This window comes from Grammomys surdaster, unplaced genomic scaffold (genome assembly GCF_004785775.1).
Source record: "Grammomys surdaster isolate TR1022 unplaced genomic scaffold, NIH_TR_1.0 214, whole genome shotgun sequence".
Classification (NCBI taxonomy): Eukaryota; Metazoa; Chordata; class Mammalia; order Rodentia; family Muridae; genus Grammomys; species Grammomys surdaster.
The window spans coordinates 4548552-4568989 of NW_021604659.1; the positions used below are offsets into that span (position 1 = coordinate 4548552).

Sequence of the window (20438 nt, forward strand, 5' to 3'; positions counted from 1 at the left end):
AGAGAGAGAGAGAGAGAGAGAGAGAGAGAGAGAGAGAGAGAGAGATGCAATTTTAATTAAATGGGCATGGTAGCTCATGACCTGAGAGAAAGAGAGGATGAACAAAGAAAAGGAAAGAAAAAATTGAAAATCTAGAAATGAAAAAGATTCTGGACTAGACACAGATTTTATAAATGGCAAAAGAGTTCTAAGAAACCCCACCAGAACAGAGCATGGGGAGAAAACAAAACGAACATGGAAAGATAACAGATGTGAAGCAAAGCTTTCAGGCTCATCAGTCGTCAGTCAGGAGGTAGAGTGTGTCCGGACAGGAGAGGAGCCAGTGTTCAGGAACTTAACAGGAAAGGCTGAACAGGAGGAGATTTGTACTACCTCTGAGTACCAAGCAGGGATATATAAATCCAGAACTAGACACGTCAGGGAAGCTGAAACAGACACAGTTAGCAGATGGGTTTAATGGCCTCCAGAGCATGGGAGCTAAGGGTTTGTCTTTCTTTTTCTTTTTTAAAAAAATTTTAGATGGGGTTTCATTATGCAACCAGAGCAGATCTGGAACTTACTATGTAGACCAGGCTAGTCTTAAAGTCACAGAAATCCTCTGCCTCCCAAGTTTATAGGCAACACAAATTTGACCTGATGGGGAAAGGGGGTTGGGAGCATAGGGGAGGGGATGAATCCAGGAGGAGGTGAGTGGCTAAATATACTCAAAACACACTGAGTTACACTCTCAAAGAACTAATAAAGATTATCAGATTGTATTTGCATTTTCTTTTTTGTTTTGTTTCATTAAGATAGGTTCTCAATGTCATTATTGACTGGGCTGGGCCTCTTTGAATAGGTAAACTAGGTTGGCCTTGAACTCACAGACAGCTGCCTTTCTCTGCCTAGCTGTACTTGCTTTGCTTTGTTTGTTTTGTTTTGTTTTGTTTTGTTTTGTTTTGTTTTGTTTCATTTTGTTTTGAGACAGGATCCCTCTATGTAGCCCTGACTTTCCTGGAACTCACTTACTATGTAGATCTGGCTAGCCTTGAGCTCACAGAGATCTGCCTGCATCTGCCTCCCGAGTGCTGGGATTAAAAACCTATGCGGCCACACCCAGCTTTGTATTTGAAATTTTTGAAAAGTCTAGTTTAAAATAGACATACCTAAAACCCACAAAGCTGAAAAATAGAATATAAACATATCCTATGAAAACGACAACAAAAATAAATCAATTCAGAATATGACACTGACTTTAGGGGCTGGAGAGATGGCTCAGTGATAAAAAGCACTGTCTGCTCTTCCAGAGGTCCTGAGTTTAATTCCCAGCAACCACATGGTGGCTCACAGCCATCTACGCTGAGATCTGATGTCCTCTTCTGACATGCAGGCATACATGCAGATAGGGGGCATGAACATTAAATAAATAAGTAAATAAATCTTTTTTTAAAAGCACCAAAATATGACACTGGATAAGATCTAAAGCAAAAAGTATTAGTTAAAGATGAAAGCCATACTCTGTAAAAATTAAGGGGAAAATCTTTCAGAAGACAAAATGCATGAACACACAGAAGCAAAACAAATTACATAAAGTAAAAACAGAATTACAAGCAGAAACTGATGAATCAATCAGGAAATCTGCCCAGCATGGTGGCATACACCTTTAATCTCAGCATTCGGGAGGCAAAGGCAAGAGAATCTCTGAGTCCCCGGAGAGCCTGGTCTACAGAGTGAGTTTCAGGACAGCCAGGACTACCCAGAGAAGGCATCTGGGGGGTGGAGGGGAAGAAAAATCAGAAAAGCAATGATATAATTCAAATTTTAATAAGGACCTACTTGAACAACAAAGCTAACAAGCTAATAAGTAAAATTGAGCAATATATATATTCTCATATATATGGGGAAATTCTTTTGATGCATGTTCCTGATGAAGGCCAAAGGCACTGAATGTGCCAAGTTCCTGTGACAGAAATAATATCCCAGCCACTGAACCTAAACTCCTGAGGGATGGGGTAAGAGAGGCAAATGGAAGGAAACTGAGCTGTAGTTCTGAAACAGCAGTGGGTCTGAAAGGTCACTCTCTTAGAAGACACCTCGTTAAGTCCTAGAGAGTACAACCTGCAGAGGTGTTAGCTCCTCCACTCTTGCCCTTCACAACTTTAGAGAGAGATGCTTGGTTAGCATCCCATAGGCCTGCAGCAGAGCAGATGGCAGTAAGCTTCTGACATCAAAGCAGAGGAAGGACTTAAGGAACCCAAACGGTACCCAGCAGCCATCCTTCAGTATAGCTGGCTGTGAAGAACCCCTTCACAAAGCTTCCTGCTTCCCTTCAGCCCTCCCCCCCCCACTTCCATGCTCTGTTCCCCTTCTAGCTAACTCTAACCTGGAACCATACAGGATACTGAACCAGGTTAACTCAGCAGTCCAGCAGGCTCCTTTAATTAAATATAGAATACTTAAAGGTGATTATTCACATCTTTGGGGAGACTGCACATTTTAATTATAATTACATGATAAATATTTCATGGTATATATCTTTGTCATATAATTAGGAATAAAAAATGTAATCTCAAAAAGATGCTAAATAATTCAAGCTGCTGAGGATGTAAAGCCACGGCTGAAATGTGGTCAGAAGGTAACTCAGGATCCTCACACACAATCGTCCACACAACAACCCTTCCGAACTTTTATAAAGATTCTATCAGGGTAAATTTTGCTCAAAGAACAAGCTAACAGCATTATTTCAACGTCTTCCTACCTTTGAAATCGCCAGACTTAGAAAATGTATATAACATCCAAACAGCTATCTTATTAAGGTATTTAAAAAAACAACAATGACAAAAGCCTTACATTCATCTAAACCTGAGCGGAGCCTATTACTGGAATAGCATCCCATGAGCCTGGCAGAATCCCTTCACAACACTTTAGGAGTTTAATGTATTGTAAGCTTTTAAAAAAATAACTTTTATTTTTTTAATAATTTTCATATATTGACTTAAATATTATAATGAATTCATGTACATTTTTATTCTTTTTTAATATTTATTTATTTATTTAATGTATGTGAATATATTGTTCCTCTTTTCAGACACAGCAGAAGAGGTAATTGGATCCCATTACAGATGGTTGCGAGCCACCATGTGGTTGCTGGGAATTGAATTCAGGACCACTGAGCCATCTCTTTCCAGCCCTACATTTCTATTCTTTAAATATTTATGTGCTTGAGTGTTTTGCCTGCATGTATGTCTGTGCACCATGTATACACCTAGTACCCACAGAGGTCACAGGAGGGTGTCAGATCCCCTAGAACTGGACAGTCATTGAGCTGTCACTGACTACTAGGAATCAAACCAGGGCCTTAAAAACAAGAGCTCTTAACCCCTGAGCCATCTCTCCAGCCCCTGTACTGGAAGTTTTTAAATAGGCTGTCGCTATGCTATCATAGGGTGTCCCAGTTGCCTATGGCACACCCATGGAAGACCAAATGCAACAGATTTGTGGGCATATGAATCAGCCTTTTTATCCATGGATACCCACCACCACTTGGAGCAAATAGTTCAGTAGTGTCTCAAGCCTCCATTTCAAAAACTACCAGCCAACTTTTGGGGATTCCTTTTATTGTCTGTTGATGGAAAGCATAGAGGAATAGAGGGGGAAAGACGAGCTGCATGCCCAAATCACCCGGGGTCAGTAGCCTAGAGAAGATCCTTAGCAGCACAACTGTCATCACAGTCCATATGGAAGACCCCTGATACTCTCTCCCAGCAAGGAATTGCCAATGTTGGACTATGGTCATGGCTCCATGTCTTCTTCTTCTTTCTCTCCCTCCTCTTCTTCTTCCTCCTCTTCTTCCTCCTCCTCCTCCTCTTCTTCCTCTTCTTCCTCCTCCCTTTTTTTCTTTTTCTTCTTCATCTTCCTCCTCCTTCTCTTCCTCCTCTTTTAGTTTGTTTTGTTTGAGACAGGGTCTCACTATATAGCTCTGGCTGTCCTGGAATTTACTATACATGGGCTCCAAGTTTTCTATGAGGCCCTCATTCAGAAAGAGATGAAATCTTCTGGAGTTTCATAGAATCCAGTTCTTTGAATGTCCTAGGAGTTGGGATAGCCCTGGGTCAGCAGGCTCAACAGGCTCCTCAATTGGGGCTAATTTAAAATTGATTTCAGTTTTCTATTTCTGGATAGCTAACAAAAATAAGATTATTCCCATCTCTCAAAAACATGGCTGCCTAAAGAGATCTGAACAATGCTAATGTGAATGGGGGAAAGGCAACGAAGTCTCATCCCTACACCAAGAACTACAGGCAACTAAGGAATACCAAGAGCGGGAGAATAGTCTTCCCTAGGGAAGAGCACACCAACTGGTTACCCAGTACCAAATGGTCATCCCTGAAAACATTCATATATACAGGTAACATCATATGGACTGAGCAGCCTGTATTCATCTACTTAGGAAAACACATATAGATGACAATTAAAATAAGCCATGAACATGAAAGAGAGGAGAGGATGGAATCATACAAAGGGTTACAGGAATGAAAGGGAAGGGGAGAAATGGTCAACTTATATGATAACCTCAACAAACAAACAAATAATGAGCATACTGCCAAGACACCAGGTACAAACTCTGCGAGAGCAATGCTCCTCTAGACTATAGTTACTGGGGAGGTCAAAGACCAACCAGTGAGTATCAGCGAAGGACATGTTGAGAAGCTAGATGCTGGTATGCCTGTCCTCTATTTCCAGAATTACCTTTATGCTGGGGTCACATGGAAAGCTCTGCTTCTCCCTAACAGCAGCGTTCTCAATGAACTAACAGCAACCAGGGAGACAGCTGTTTCCATGCTCAGCTTGGTGAAACTGTACATTGCCATGGTTCCAAACTACGCCATTCCTCCAAGCGGAAACCGTCAGGAACTGCGTGCCATGGTAAGAACCGAAGGTTTTTGTCAGGCAACTCTGAGAATGTTGGGTCTTAGCAGAGAAGATACTCTAATATAACACTGAAGACAAATTGGGCTCTTTAAGAATACATGGCTGGTGCTAAGAAAATCTTCAGGAGCCAAGTTTTTGAGAATTATAAAGCAATGTTATAACAAGGTCAAGAGTCTAAGGTACAGGGTTTTAAATTACAGCAATAGCCTGTAACAGAGTCCTATAAACGGGATGGAGGTACTTCATTACAACATTGGCCAGGCAAACCGATAGGTATGATTTGTACTGCTTCTTCGGTTTTGTGTTAACTTCACAGAACTGGTGAGAGGTGAACAAATATTTCTTGAGAAATTAGTTAATGAAATAAACCACAGGAAGAACCGTCGGTCACTTAAGTCTGACAAATGGTACATGAAAGGTCAATAAAGCAGCTCCTTTTCTTTTATCAAGACAGGTAATTCAGGAAGCCGTACTGTTAGCCAGGGGTATAGTCAAGAAAAACAAAGCAACAAAACACAATCAATTGCTTTTCATTCAGATTAAGTTCTAAAAACCAAATCTCGAATTATATTAAATGAACGGACCAATCCGTGTCATGATTTCCCAAATACACACCTCTTTAAATTAGTCTGTTTTTCACCTTCCGATTTTTCTTTCCCACATCATCGCACAAAACTAAAGAGCCAGTGCCCGACAACAACCCCAGGCCAAGTTCTGTGGGCATGCTTGGAAAATGAAAGCACTGTTTCAGTGAGTCACTGATCAAGGGGAAAGCGCCTTTGTACTCAACACCCCAATTGGTATTTGTGGCCACTGAGAGCAGAGGCTTTCATGTCTCTTAGCGCTAGTTCCAAAGCAATGTAGTCAGGTGCCATTCTGAGAGGAAACCTCTCTAACTACCCCAAATAGCTTAAGTCAGTACTTCCCCAAGTCAAAGATGGGGTGCCCTGAGGCACTTCAGAGGCTAAGGTGGGGAGTCAAAAGAGAGCACCATCAGAGAGTTGTGTTCTCTTCCCTGATGACAGCACAGATGTGCCATTTTAAAAGAACACCCATTACTTAGTATTAGCACATGCGCATACTTTCCTGGGGAGCAGGAACCTTGGTTAGGGTAAGAGATTTTCACTGTCAGACAGCTGCCATTCCTTGTAATGAGACTGGTTTCCTGAAAAGGGGGCACTTGCTCATCCACAACGTCACAAAACCTTGCTGCAGCTCCTCCGTTTACCTCATGGTATTAACAAAACCTGATACTGAATGGGGATGGGCTCATTCTGGAAAAAACCTATAGCACATATGAAAGTTCAAACTGCGGATCTGCAAGCAGGAGCACAAGTGTAAGAGGGTAAGGTCCTTGAGAAAAGAAGTGAATGGATACAGATGAGCAAAAGATACAATGACGCTTCCTGTGGACAGCCTCTTCAGACACTTTCAAAGCCAGGTGACGGTTTATGAATGTGATCTGGGACTTTTATTGCTACTTTGTTCATGGGTTTTTTAATGATTTATTTATTCTTACTTTTATGTACATTAGTGTTTTGCCTGCCTGTCTGTGTATGTAAGAATGTCAGATCTGCTGGAGCTGGAGTCACAGTTCCTTGTGAGCTGCCATGAGGGTCCCGGGAATTGAACTCAGAACCTCTGGAAGAGCAGTCAGTGCTCTTAACTGCTGAGCCATCTCTCCAGTCCCAGTTCATGTTTTTAAAGTACACAGGTATCCTTAATAACTAGGGATCCAATAATTACTTGAGAATCACCTCAAGTTATATAAAATAACTAAAATAAGTTCAGTTTACCAATTAAATCTGCTTCTTTTCCCCCCATGCTGGAGATGAAACCCAAACCCTTCACACACAGTAGGTGAGCACCTAACGCTGAGCCACACTCCCAGCCTGGGTTGAACTTTTACCCAAATAAAGGGGATTTGCATTCAGACAGTGGCTGGTACATTCTGATAAACAGTCTGCAAGCTCACAATACAGATGGAGGGACTGAATAATTACTTTAGCTAGTGATGCAAAGAATCAGGTGCTAAAGCCAGAGTGGAAGCTCTAATCTGTTCCAGGGAAACAGATGTGACTCTGGATCTGTGACATCCATACTGAACACTTGACCATCACTTCTACAATACTGACTGAACTAACAAAGCCAAAGGTCATAACCAATGTACCTTAGGGTCAACATTCCAGAACTATATGTGAAGTTAGCCTCAAGTAGAACTGCCTCCATCACTCAGCAATGTAAAGGGCAAAGAAGCCAGAGAGGGGCCTCTGAGTAAAGATGGCTGGACCAAGCTGGATAACCAGAGTTCAATCCCCAAAACTCATACGGTGAAGAACTAACGTCCACAAAGCTGTCCTCTAGCATCCCGTGTGTCCGGGAACCCATTCAAACACAGGTAAATGTGGTCTCTGAAAAGTTCCTCGAGACCTCTAATTTCCCAAGTGTAGTTCTTCGAATTTTCTTTTCCTTTTGAGGTTTTTAAAATTTTTGTTTAGATGTTTTGTCTGTACCAAAGGCAGAGAAGCAGGAAACACTTCTTAACGTATTTTGAGGAAAAATTTTGTTGCTGCAACAAGGAGAGAGGGCATCACAGAAGAGGGTATCTTGCAAATTTTATATTAAAACCTGAAAGAACAATCCAGAAAGAACAGAGGGAAATTTAGAGATTACAGTGCAACAAGCAGCCAAGCTCCTGCCAACAGTGAAAGGTAATCGGTTCAGTTACGGGTGTAAACATAAACCAAGTGCATACCTACATCAAAGCAATTTGGGGTACCAAGCTGAAAAATTTGCATATTTCATGACACTTCTATAGAAGTAGGCTTCCATATGACTTTTCTCTCTCTCTCTTTTTTTTTTTTTTTTTTTTTTGCTTTTCGAGACAGGGTTTCTCCGTGTAGCCCTGGCTGTCCTGGAACTCACTCTGTAAACCAGGCTGGCCTCGAACTCAGAAATCTGCCTGCCTCTGCCTCCCTAAGTGCTGGGATTAAAGGTGTGTGCCACCACCGCCCGGCCCATATGACTTTTTCAAAAGGCCTTTAAGCAGGGCATGGTGGCATATACCTTTACTCCCAGCCCTCAGGCAGTCCAGCCTGTCCTTAAATCAAAGCCTTATTTCCCAGAAGACAGGGGATGAGTAGAAAAGCACCTTTCCATTTTGTAGTGAGCTCAGTACCTCACATTTGTCTCATCTATTACCAGGATTCCAAGTGAAGGGCAGTCCCTCCCAGCCCTCGGGACAGCTGAAGACTCTAGGAGCAACGCTTCCGTGACTACTGACAGGCTATTGAGAACGGGAAACACTATGTGACTCAAAGGGACATTACAAGTGTCACTTTTTAGTTGTTTAATTTTGCAAGGCATTAAGCAGTTTCTGAAAATTATAAGTGACAATCTATTTACTATTAAATAACATCAAGATGACATAAAGAACTAAATTTAGAGGACACACACATGCACACACCCAGATACCCCACATTCAGAAAGGGCAAGTTTGGCCTGTCACCCTAGCATGCTGATTTGGCCTCTGCTAAAACAAGTCATCACTCCAGGAGACAAGGGATTTGGGAGGAGTGGGTATGTAACAGTCAGCCTAAGGCTGCTGAGAGTAGAAGCAGTCGGCAGAAAGTGATGAAACTGTAGTATGGGTAAGACAAGCCATTCAAATGTCACTGTTGGATTGGCTCAGGGTTTAAGATCACTAGCTGCTCTTCCAGAGGACCCAGAGTTGAATTCCCAGCACCTATATGGACCTCTAGCCCCAGTTTCAGATTTGATATGTCCTGCACACTGTTGGTGCACAGACATATTCACAGACAAAACACACAAACATATAAAATAAAAAGAAAATCTCAAGAGGAAAAAAAAAATAAGAGGATCCCAAGGTAACCACACCAGAAAAACTGGCAGCAAAGGTAGCTTTAATAAACAGGCAAATTGAGAAGGTGAGCTGGACGAGCAGTATGGGGGGAGGGGGGCAAGGGCGCAAATGGAACCATCAGAAGAAGCTCTCTCATACCACATCACAAGTCTATAACACGGCTTTAATTTGGTCATCTTTAACAATGACCCTCTCTCTTTGTAATGTTCGAAATGTATGCTCCACTCTCAATCAAGTGGTTATGACTTTAAAAAGCATCTGATCACACCACAGGACCAACCCCACCAGCAAGCTCCTGGCTATTACACCGTTTACCATCCCAAGGTCTTCACTCTGATGTAGCAGTTGATGGCGAAGTCCAGAGGGGCCTGCCACTCGGTTCTGTCTGCAAGGGATGGTATCGTCAGCACAGGGAGGCATGAGCTCTGCAGCACTGGCACTGCAGCACTGGCATTACCAGCAGCCATGCAGACGCTGCCAGTTTGTGCCCATCCTGAGAGAAGCTATAGAGCTGGCTTCCAGGCCTCACTGATCCTCCAAAGAAACATGAGCAAAAATGGCTGAAAGAAGTCAAGTGGATTACTTTACCCAGGGCTGATCCCCAATGTACGAGAGCAGATATAAGAAATAAGGCAGGGTACATTTAGTCAAACAGCACCTTTAATGTCTCTTGACAAAGAATACTTTGCCTAAGAGAAGCCTAATCACCAAAATGTTTAAAAACACCCAACTTTTAAAAGTTCCAAATCTCTGATTTATTAGACAGCAGAAAAATATAACAGTTTTAGATAGCAAACACAAACAATGGCTTAGGGCAGGAGAATCCGCCAGACTACTGTACAAGGACACAAAGCCTCCTCACTCCAAACAATCACAGGACACAGAGACATTTCTGTTATGACAGGAGACATAGAAATCCATACACTAGACCAAGTGTCCAATGGCTACTACAGGCAGGCCTTAGAGGGAAGCATGTGTTTGTAGGAAGCAGACAGAGCTTTTCCAGAGACACCACTTTCACCAGACGGTTACGTGGACCTGCAATGAAGAAAACACAGTTCAAAGATGCACTCAGACGTCACACTCACATCTCACTGAAAATCTTACAAAATAAAAATAAGACTTTTCTCTGTAACAAAATAATGTTCTTAAATACACTATGGGTAAAAGAAACTTCCAAGTCCTTTTCAGAGATGCACATTTACAAATAATACACATTAAAAAGAACAAGTCTGACAAAACACTGGAACGACTTGAAACAGGCCAAGCTAAGTTCGTGTTCTGCTACAAGACATTACATCAAAATGAATCTCATGCTCACTCTAATTTTTTCTTCTTAACCTTTAATCACCAGCGGCTGGGCAACTGCAATGGGCATGAGAACTATATAAATGTCAGGGAAATATGTAAACCTCATTAATGTTTCCAAAAATTCATTTAGAGATAGAAACAGGTCCAGATAGATGCCTGTCTAAATGTACTGCAATTACGTTACAATGACTCTCCCAAACGCACAGATACGCTCTGTCTTTTCTCAGCTCATTACTGACTCAAACAATTTGCCCTTCTGGGATCAATTGTTTGCTAATAAATAATTGTTTACAGTCACAAAATGATGTTAGGAGGTTTTCTTATTAGTTTTCCTTCTGCACCCTAATAAGATTGAAAACTAGCTGATTCCCGCGAGTCTAACCTTAACCTCGCTTTGTTTAGCAGCCCAGGAAATGATGAACCATCTGCTTCAGAAAATAATGGACGGCAAAGAGGAAATATTGTTTAATTGTAGATTAACCTCCTCATGAGGCAGTCTGAAGCAGCTTTCGAATTACCAACTATCACCAGCAAAGAAAGCAATGGCTCCAGAGCCTCTTCCTCCACCATTTAAGGACAGAAATAACACAAAGAGATTTATAGAACTCCTATTTACAAACACTTATTTCCACAGCAGAAACAAAAACCAAGGTCAAAACTGACTCTCAAAAGTGCAGCCGCTGCCCTCAAGGCTTATTTGCCCAAATACCTTTAATGTGTAGCAAACCATCAAACCAGCTTGTGCACTTAAGTTTTCATTTAAAAAAAAATTTAAATAAAAACTTCTTTTCCATTATTTTTAGATTCTTAAAAAAAATCAAAATTAGTATTTCCCTGGCTTCTTTGTTAATAGCTATGAATCCACCACTGGAAAGTATCAATTGTTTTATTATCCTCAACATGAAATCTTGTCAAGAACAAGGGGATCTACAAGTTAAAAAAAAAAAAAAAAAGATCAAAATGGCCAGCCAGGACAAGACATATCAAACTCAAGCGCAGCCCTTTCCAACAGGCTCCACATTCTAAAACTGCAAACAGTGAAAACACAAACATTTCTCCTTGTTAAATGTTCTGCTCCGACAGAAGCCCAACGAACATACCAAGGGGACTTCAGAAAACTGCAGAAGTCCATATGCCTTTATTTATCCCACAAATATTCACCCAGGATTCCCTTGTAGGACCTGAGAACAGAGTAAGGAACGGACAAGACACGTGGGGTAGGTACTGCATGGTGTAATCTGTGCCTAAGCCTCTGCATTCTCAGCCCAGGAAAGGTCACAGGTAAAAGGCTTTGTCCTGCTGCTGCCAAAACATGGAGATGGGCCCTTGCAGACAATAGTTAAAACCCACAGCCTACACCTACACCTCTTGAACGTGTCAAAAGGAAGGAAATTTGCTATGCTAGGCAAGGCCATATTACTCTGGGTTTCCAGTGAGACCCAAAGGCCATTCACTTTTGCAAATATTACAGAAACCATCGCTGGAGAGGGAAGAGTTTTTTTTTTTTTTTTTTGGCAGTTCAAATTCTTAAATATCTTAAATATAATTTACTAAAATAAATTATTCTTGAATTCCTCAACTTAATTTTGAAGCAATGAGGTAGTAGTAACTCCACAGATTCAAACAATAGAGCCTATTCAAGAAGAATGAGAGCTTGACATTCTTCTCTACAAAACAACTAGGCACAATTTTATCCATCAGACGTCTATCAACCTACGGATATTGAAAGCTTGGGAGAACAAGATAAAATCAACTCCAACCCTACAGGCAGCTGTAATATCGAGCAGGCATCAACAATGCTATTCATGAATTTAGAAAAATTAATAAGTCCTGGGTTGAATGCTAGGAAAGGCTTCAATCCAGGTGAAGCATACTCACTTGGGCTTTGTTTCTGCATCTGTCACTTGGCGAATGAAGATACCATCTTCAGGATGCTCTGTGTCATCCATTTCATACATATATGACGATGCTATTGCAAGCGTAGTTCCGTCATTACTGAAGGCAAGGGAAGCGATGCTGGTGGGGTATCGATGGAACTGGCACAGGCGCTTTTTGTTAAATGGGTCCCAAATATTTACAAATCCATCAGAACCACCTGCAAGTGATACCAATAGTTAAAATGGCTCTTTGTATTGGAGTCTTCATTCTGTCAAAGCAAACAATCTCCTAGGCCTCAGCCTGAGCATAAACAGCACACAATCTTAAAGCTGAGATCAGGCCCGTGAGTCCCACCTCACCTGTGGCAAACGTGTTGTGGATATTGTGAAAGGAGATGGCATTGACTGGGTAAATCTGCTCAATGTTGTTCTCCTTTAGCCGGTGACACTTGAAGGCGTACTTCTTCTTCTGAACCTCAGGGCTCGGGTCCAAGTATTCCACAGCCACTCGGCCTTCAATGGAGCTCAGCACATAACCCTGCCAAGAGAGCAGAGGTTATAGATTATAGAAAGCAGACCTAAAAGCAAATTTGAAATCACCACTACTTTGAAACTCCAGGCAAGTAGGGGTGAAGGGGTGAGGAGGGGTGGAGTGAGGAGAGGGATGAGGAGGGGTGGGGTGAGGAGGAGTCAGGTGAGGAGGAGGAGTGGGGTGAGGAGGAGTGGGGAGAGTTGGGCACCTGCTTGTTGGGGAAGGCTCGGATGCAGCGAGTCTGGTACTTCAGGCTGGACTCCCTGCGCTGCTGCACGTAGCCCATGTTCCTCAAGTCCCACACCAGCACTCGGCGGCCTGCGGTGCCAACAATCAGCCTATCCCCAGACACTGACAGGGTGTAGACCTTTTAGGAAACATCAGAACTTGATCATCATCTACTTCCTGAAAGTGACATTTTGCTCCCAAGGACCACCTAATCCTAAAACCATAAAAAAGCTAGCTGAATGTGTTCCCAGATCAGGTGTCAACTTTAGACATTTGGTGAAGTGACTGAGATAAAGCAGCACCCCCAGAACGTATTCACTAAGTATGAAGTATAACTCAATTAAGCTTGGAGGCACTTCTAACGATAAAATGCTTTCGACTAGAAGAACATTCCCCCCAAAATGTCTTGCTTCTTTTTTTTTTTTTTTTTTTTTTTTTGAGACAGGGTTTCTCTGTGTAGTCCTGGCTGTCCTGGAACTCACTCTGTAGACCAGCCTGGCCTCGAACTCAGAAATCCGCCTGCCTCTGCCTCCCAAGTGCTGGGATTAAAGGCGTGCGCCACCACCGCCCGGCAATGTCTTGCTTCTTAATTTAAGATAAAAGCTATTAAACCCACTTGAAACAGGACAATAAAGTCAAAACACCTTTCAGAGAGCTTCTGGGTTCTTGTAAAAGAATCATTTTCATTTTTTTTTTCTATGACCAAGCCAGCTTTTCAAAGATTTCATTTGGCAACTCTAAAACTCTTGGCATTTCCCGGCTGTTTCCTTGAGGGAAAGGCCTTCCTGGGAAGAGCAAAGACAGCATCACCAACAGGCTGTCTCATGGCTCTGAAAGCCACAAACTCAGAATGAAAAGTAAGGGGAGATGTATGCATGCAGCAAAGCTACCCTCAGGCTCTCACATTAGGTTCCAGGTTCCAAAAGGAAGCTCATTTTTAGAAAATGGGGGAAAAAAAAACACTAAAAAGCATTTTAATACAGGGGTATCTATTTTCCCCCAATCATAATGTCTTTTCTGCAATATTTAAGTTTCCAAAAAAAAGTTGCTTTATAAGAAATCATAAATTTCCTGCAAGCAGAACATTTGCTTATTTGCAAACAGGATGCTCCGCAGACACCAGAGGGAGCAAATTCATGAAAAACTAAAGCAAGTGTCTTCCTAATGAAAGTTATTGCTTTAACAATCTAGACTTGAGGTCTACAACTGAGGGCACTGTTGATTTTCAGCTCGGCAGGATTACTATTATGTAGAGTACCCAAGACACGGTAAAGCCTCACTTTAACCCTCAGTAACTAGTCACACAGCTGGTAATCAGCTACATGTTAACTTCAGACCACAGCCAAAGAAGCAGGCTACGTCACAACGTGCAAACAGGAGCCACCACAATCTGACTTGAAAGTTCAACAACTAAAGCAAATGAGGGAAAAATATTTTTAAAAATTGAAACGATTTTTACGATTACATACGATTGCGTGTGTAAAGATTGTAATGTTTACTCAGAAGGCTGAGTCTCCCAAAAAAGGGGAAGAAAACAGAAAATTAATTTAAGATATATGAAGTACTAAACTTAAAAAATAAACCAAAAAAAAAGATCAATTTATAGTGGCACAACTGTATCCAGAATTCTACTTTAAATCTTTACTACACAGGTGACACACAGGCTTCTAAAACTGCTTTCTATCCACGGTGATCATAAATCAAGGAAAACCACTGTCATACTACTGACTGGGTATATACATTTATCAAAGAAAGTATTAAAAAAAGTGACATAATGAACTTCGCTGAACCAGTAAGCAGCTTGCTTCAGTGTGGCTGTCCATTATATGATATTCTGTCAGCAATTTATCACAGTTCTTAACATGCTACATACAACCATAAATCAAAACTAGAAACAATGCAATTATTTTATTCTGAACAAAGGTCTTGCCAGGAGTAGAGTCGACTGTGACGAGACAAAAAATAATGGCTCTTTGGATTCACGGCTGTACGTAATGACAGCCAACAGGGCCGAACAGTGTACGGACACTAGGGAACGGACTAAGTGAAGAATACTTGAAACAGCTAAAACAATCCATCTTTTAAATTAACTACTACCTGATAAAATGTCTGGTGAGGATAAAGCCTAAGCATGTTTATGGAACAGATTGAGAAGTTAGAATACACCAAAGTTGGTTTTAAAAAGATCCACCCTCAAGAGGCAGATTCTGCTTTCTCCAGGGACAAAACCCCTGGGAGGTTATCCAATCTAAGTGGTCAGCCATAAACACACGTACAAACAACCAATGCCAAATGGAGTTGGAAGCCTGTGTGTGTTCACATGTGTGCACATGTATAAAACAACCATAATTACAGGAGAGGCCAGGAACCTGAGAGTGAGCAGAGGAAGTCGGAAGGGGAAGACAAAAGGGTGGAAAAGACAGTGTGCTCATGCATGAAATTCTAAAAAAAAAAAAAAAAACAATCACAGGAACCATATATGGTTTTATAATTCAAGGGTAGAGACTGCCAAACTGGACTGAAGAAAACTTAAAAGGCCCAACTATGGTCTGTGGGAAATGTAATTTAGATTCAAAGGTGTCTAAAAGCTCCATTTACTACAAGCCTTCAAACTACATCTGTCAGCATTTAAATACAGAGACAGCAGTAAAAGCCAGAGAACACGGCTCTCTCTCTAAAGTTGAAATGATTCCCTTTTCATTCTCAACTGTCAATTCAAATGGAACCTCAAGTCACAGCTGAAAATGAGTCATGTTTCACCCCATCTTCTGGTCTGGGGTGTCAAACCAAACTTAAGACCACCAGTCTCTGTAAATGGCTTCTATGAAAAGGCAGTGAGTTACCTCAGACCTGGAGCATTAACAATACACGGACCGAGAGTTGCAAGGTCCTGCTCTCCCGCCCAAGTTTAATAGCTGACAGGAAAAGATGATCAAAATTTAAAAGTTAATTCCCTTCGCATTAAAGAATTTCTATATAGTTAGGTTTCTAAAACAGGTTGCCAATTCTTAACCTATTCAACAATAGATTCATCAACCATCATACCCCTGGTGCATATAAAACCCTACCTTTTCGGGCTGGGAGAACGTCCCAGCATTACAAGGAGTTCTGGGATCCCACAGTTTAACTGTCTGATCCCAACTTCCAGTAACCATCACGTTCACTTCTGGACAGTATTCAACACATCTGATAGGGGCATCGTGAGTTCCAACAAGACTTTCTATTGTAAAGAAAGAATAAAAACAGCACAGCTAGCTTGACTCTCTCACAGGACACCTCAAGTGAGCCCATGGGACAGTCAGCTGACAAGAATTCGTCTCGGTCACTCCACGGAAATGTGGAGCAATCTCTCCACGACTACAGTTACCCATTCCTCTCTAATTCACTTCATATGGCACAGATTAGTTAACTCACTAGGAGGAATACAGCACAGCCGCCTTGAATTTCGAACTGTATTAAGATGGTGGATGATTAACTTGATCCTAGATCTTGTCAAGAAGACTGGTTAAACTCTATACCTTTGTTTGTATCTAGTACGTGCTTGGTACGTTGTAGGTGCGCCAGAAATACTTGCTGAGTGAACTAAGAGTGGAGATCTCTGGTTTCCTGCACCCTGACAACATTTATCTCCCCATTAAGCCAAAGCTAGGAAGAAATGGTTACAGGATTTGAAGACTGAGGGGAGTCTTTCATTTAATTCACCTGCTTCTCATGGTAGGGTCCAATTTCTGCTACATAATTTCTTTCTTGTCAATGTCAACCTTCACAATATCTCATTTGCTCATTCAGTAAACATATACTAAATATCTACTATGTGTCAAAGCCCATGTGACATACAGAAGAAAGGATGAATAACAGGACTAGGAATGTAGCTCAGGCAGAGTGCTTGCGCCTCACATGTACTTTTACTTTTTGCAGAGGCCTCTTCCAATGAAACATCATTCTTTTACTCCTGGAAATGGTGTCTTATGTAGTCTAGGCTAGCCTCAAACTGTCTATGTAGCCAAGGCTGGCCTTGAATTTTTGGTCCTCCTGCCTCCCCCTTTCCAAGTACTGGGATTCCACAGGAACAGCATCATGCCTAGCTCAGACAGGCTTCTGGGTCCATCCTCATTGTTCAACTCAGCCTCTAGGTAGAGCCTCACAGCTCTACACCCCTCCATCTCTTCCAAGGATACCTACATCCAATATAAGGCAGGCAAACAAAGCTCAGAGCGCTCTGCACATCTTGGGTTCCATTCCAAATTCTGCCACAGTGAAATCATAAAAACTCTTAGGAAATGTTTTGACACAGCCAACTGAAATACATTCTGCTGCTAAGAATACAAAGGCATCACTAAGATAAACTAAGATAAATTTGACCGGGCTACCGGGCTCCTTTTGTTTGTTTGTTTGTTTGTTTGTTTTTTGTTTTTCGAGACGGGGTTTCTCTGTATAGCCCTGGCTGTCCTGGAGCTCACTCTGTAGACCAGGCTGGCCTCGAACTCAGAAATCCACCTGCCTCTGCCTCCCAAGTGCTGGGATTAAAGGCGTGCGCCACCACCGCCCGGCCCAAGCTCCATTTTTAAAATGTACTTTTTTTTTAGTCTGTGAAAAGACCACCCTAAAATATCAAACTGTCTTAAGAAATCCTGACAAATCAGACCATGGATCCAGTCCACTGCTTAAAGCGTCTGCTTAAGTGATGCTTCTAGTACACACAGTGCTCAAAGGGGGCTTTACTGAAAAATACATGTTCCACTTGTGGGAACTTACTCTAAGTTTAAAAGTCTATTCTCAAAGCCATGTTTCACCTTCCCCTAAGTATTGAAAACAACTACTCTTCCTAACTAAGCATTTTGACACGAATTCACTAGTAAAGAAAACACTGGTAAAACGGAGCCATATTAATACCTTGATCAGTATTCAAATCATGCATTTTCAGCTGATGATCCAATCCTCCACTCCAGGCATGCGTTGGATCCTACAAAGGAAAATTTGGGTTTGATTTTTTTTTTCTTTTTTTTTTTTTTCTTTTGAAACACTAGGTAGCCCTGGCTGGCCTCAAAACTCAAGAGATCTGCCTGCCTCTGCCTCTGGGGTTAAAATCATGAACACCACATCCACCCACCCACTCTCCCCACACCCCCCTTAAAATTTTGAGTCATTTCAAAGTTACAAAGCTTTAGCAAGCATTTTCAAAATTGTCATTTCCACAGCCAATTGTTATGTCCAGTGTGACAAAGACTAAGAAGCAAACGAAAATGCAAGTAAGTGGTCGCCAAAACGAAGCAAATACAGGGCAACTTTATCAAGATCAACACCAGGAGTTAAGGCTAAATTAGACAACATTCACTACTTCAAAAAAAATATCTAAATCAGCCTTGCTGCTGAATTCATATGTCCAGAAAGTTTACTCAAGTCTGAACGTACAAAGGGAGACTGAAAGTACCAGGAGAGAAGACATTAAATACAAACCATTGTAGTAGGCTCAATGCCAGGCTAAAGGGAAGCATTCCCGAGTAGTTATGAACTGTCAGACTACTCAAACCGTGTATGGGATGCTACTGGCAACGTCTAGGACATCTCAGTAGTAAGGGATCAGGAGCAGAAACTGAATCCACCTACGTAGAAGGCGCAGTCCAGGACAGCACCAGTGTGCTGGTACTTGAGCCTCATGGAATTGGCGGGCACATCGTAGAGGCGCACAGACGTATCCCAGGAGGAAACCAGGAGGAACTGGGAGGTGTTGGGGCTGAACTTAACCGAGGAGATGCCATCCTCGGGTGGCTGATTCAGCTTGAATTCGTTCGAACCGGTCATCTGTAGAACAAACGCTAAATCTGAGTCCCTTACCGGAGCAACAGAGGCCGGACAGGGCCTGCGCCTGCGCAGCGCGCGGGTCCCCCTTGATCCAGGCCGGCCGCCATCCCGCTTCCGCCGAGCTCCACCCCGCCTGGCCTCCTTCCTTGCCTGCAGATCCCCAAATAAAACACAATGATCCTCGACTGGACCCCCCTGTGCATCGACGCGTCGGCCATAGGCCACGGATCCCGCTCTGCCCGCCCTCGCCCGAGCCTCTACCTCGTGTCCACTTAAGCAACGTTTCTGCACCGGCCACTACCGATCCGCTTCCCTCCGAGCACTCGCAGGCAAGGCGGAGGAGGCGGAGAGAAAGCTCCGGAGCAGGCCTATCATTGGCTTATTTCGAATGCCAACGGCTCGATCTCGGAAGCTGATTGGTCTGATCTACTGCCTGCCTCGTTTTCCGCAGTCATCCTGTTCCGGCTCAAAGGGAAGCCGCGTTTTTTTCTGTTCACCGGGTCTCTTACTACCACCACGCCGAGGTTACGTCTCCGAAGCTGCGGAGGGAAAACTACAACTCCCAAGTATGCTCAGGTCATAGAGGTGCTCACGCCCGCCCACAATGGTACGCTGCATGCTGGGAGTTGTAGTCTCTCTGGAGCTGCCTGCCTAACCATCCACCGACTAAGAGACAGAAAAGATGTTTTATCTAGCTCTAGTTGTGACATCCTCCTCTATCTCTTAAACACAGAATTTCATTTTGGTTGATAATACTCTAGAGATAAATTAATATTTTCTTTCTGGCCGTGCACATACCCCTGGAATTAATCCAGACTAGTCATACTGAAGGATAGTTTCTAGCCAAAAGCACTATTTGCTTTCATTTTGCTAAGTTTTCAATCTGTGAACTAGAGTCTCATTTCCCTTGAGTTCTAGTAATCTCACAGGAGATAGCCTTCATTTCTATTGTTTTATTTCTCCACAATTTTTAAGCACTTGAGTTCCAGGCCTGGTAAACAGCTCTGGGAATATTCATTCAATCAAACTACTCTTTGTTTTAGAAGAGCACTGCGTTCAGAAAGGTGAACATAGTAGGACACAAATATTTCTAATCTTTTAAAGCTCAACCAGAATCTTTTAGGAATGTTCATCATAAGACCTAGCATTGTGGCTGTCCTCCCCTCTTCCACCTTCCTCTGCCATATCATGGGAGTTGCAAGCTCAATGTGCTGCATTTTCTGTTTCTAGAATCCTCTAGAAATATAAGAATCAAAAGAGTTGTTTCAATAACAGGAGGGAATTGTTTTGGTTCTGTGAAAGAAAAGCAGTACTTGACAACATAGTGGCTGGCATATTAACAGACAAAATGTTACTGAGAGTTTCTATTTAATCCTTGCTACAACTTCTTTTTCTCTGTCCCATCTTCTTTTTGAGACAGTCCCTTTTATTTTGAAATTGTTGCATGAAGTAGGAAGTTGTCTCTAGTTTTAAACTACTTAACTTTCAAGGTACATTAAAAAAAAACAAATTCATCTTATGTGTGCAAAGACTGAACTAAATGCACTTAAGATTCCTGACAACACACACACACACACACACACACACACACACACCAGCTTTTTGTCCTGATGATGTTTATTGTGGCTAAAATATTATGTTCGTCTTCCTTCTCCAAACAGTTCTAGTATTTGGTTCTTTCTCTCTCTTCTCTTTTAACAAATCAATGGCCAAGTTCAATTTTTTTTTAATGCATTGAGTTGTTTTGCATTCTAAGTTTAGCAAAATAATTTTACTTCTTGACTTATTTGGTTCTCTTTCCCAATTCTTTATTTAATTCTATTAGTGTTTCCAGATTCTGAGCATAAATTACCTGCTAATAAAATCTGAGCATATTTCATTATCCCATGTGTGT

At 42.0% G+C, this 20438-nt stretch overlaps 1 protein-coding gene across 1 annotated transcript; it reads right to left on the bottom strand.

Moving 5' to 3' along the window:
* Nucleotides 1-9432: 9432 nt before the first annotated feature.
* On the bottom strand, nt 9433-18890 carry Bub3 (BUB3 mitotic checkpoint protein). The gene is made up of 8 exons (XM_028772541.1): nt 18806-18890; nt 18350-18544; nt 17636-17705; nt 15811-15962; nt 12723-12881; nt 12343-12520; nt 11984-12200; nt 9433-9832 (listed from the first exon to the last, which is right to left on the bottom strand). Exons 2-8 carry the CDS (start codon nt 18542-18544, stop codon nt 9823-9825), a joined length of 981 nt encoding a protein of 326 aa, XP_028628374.1. The 5' UTR covers nt 18806-18890; the 3' UTR covers nt 9433-9822.
* Between the last annotated feature and the right edge of the window lie 1548 nt (nt 18891-20438).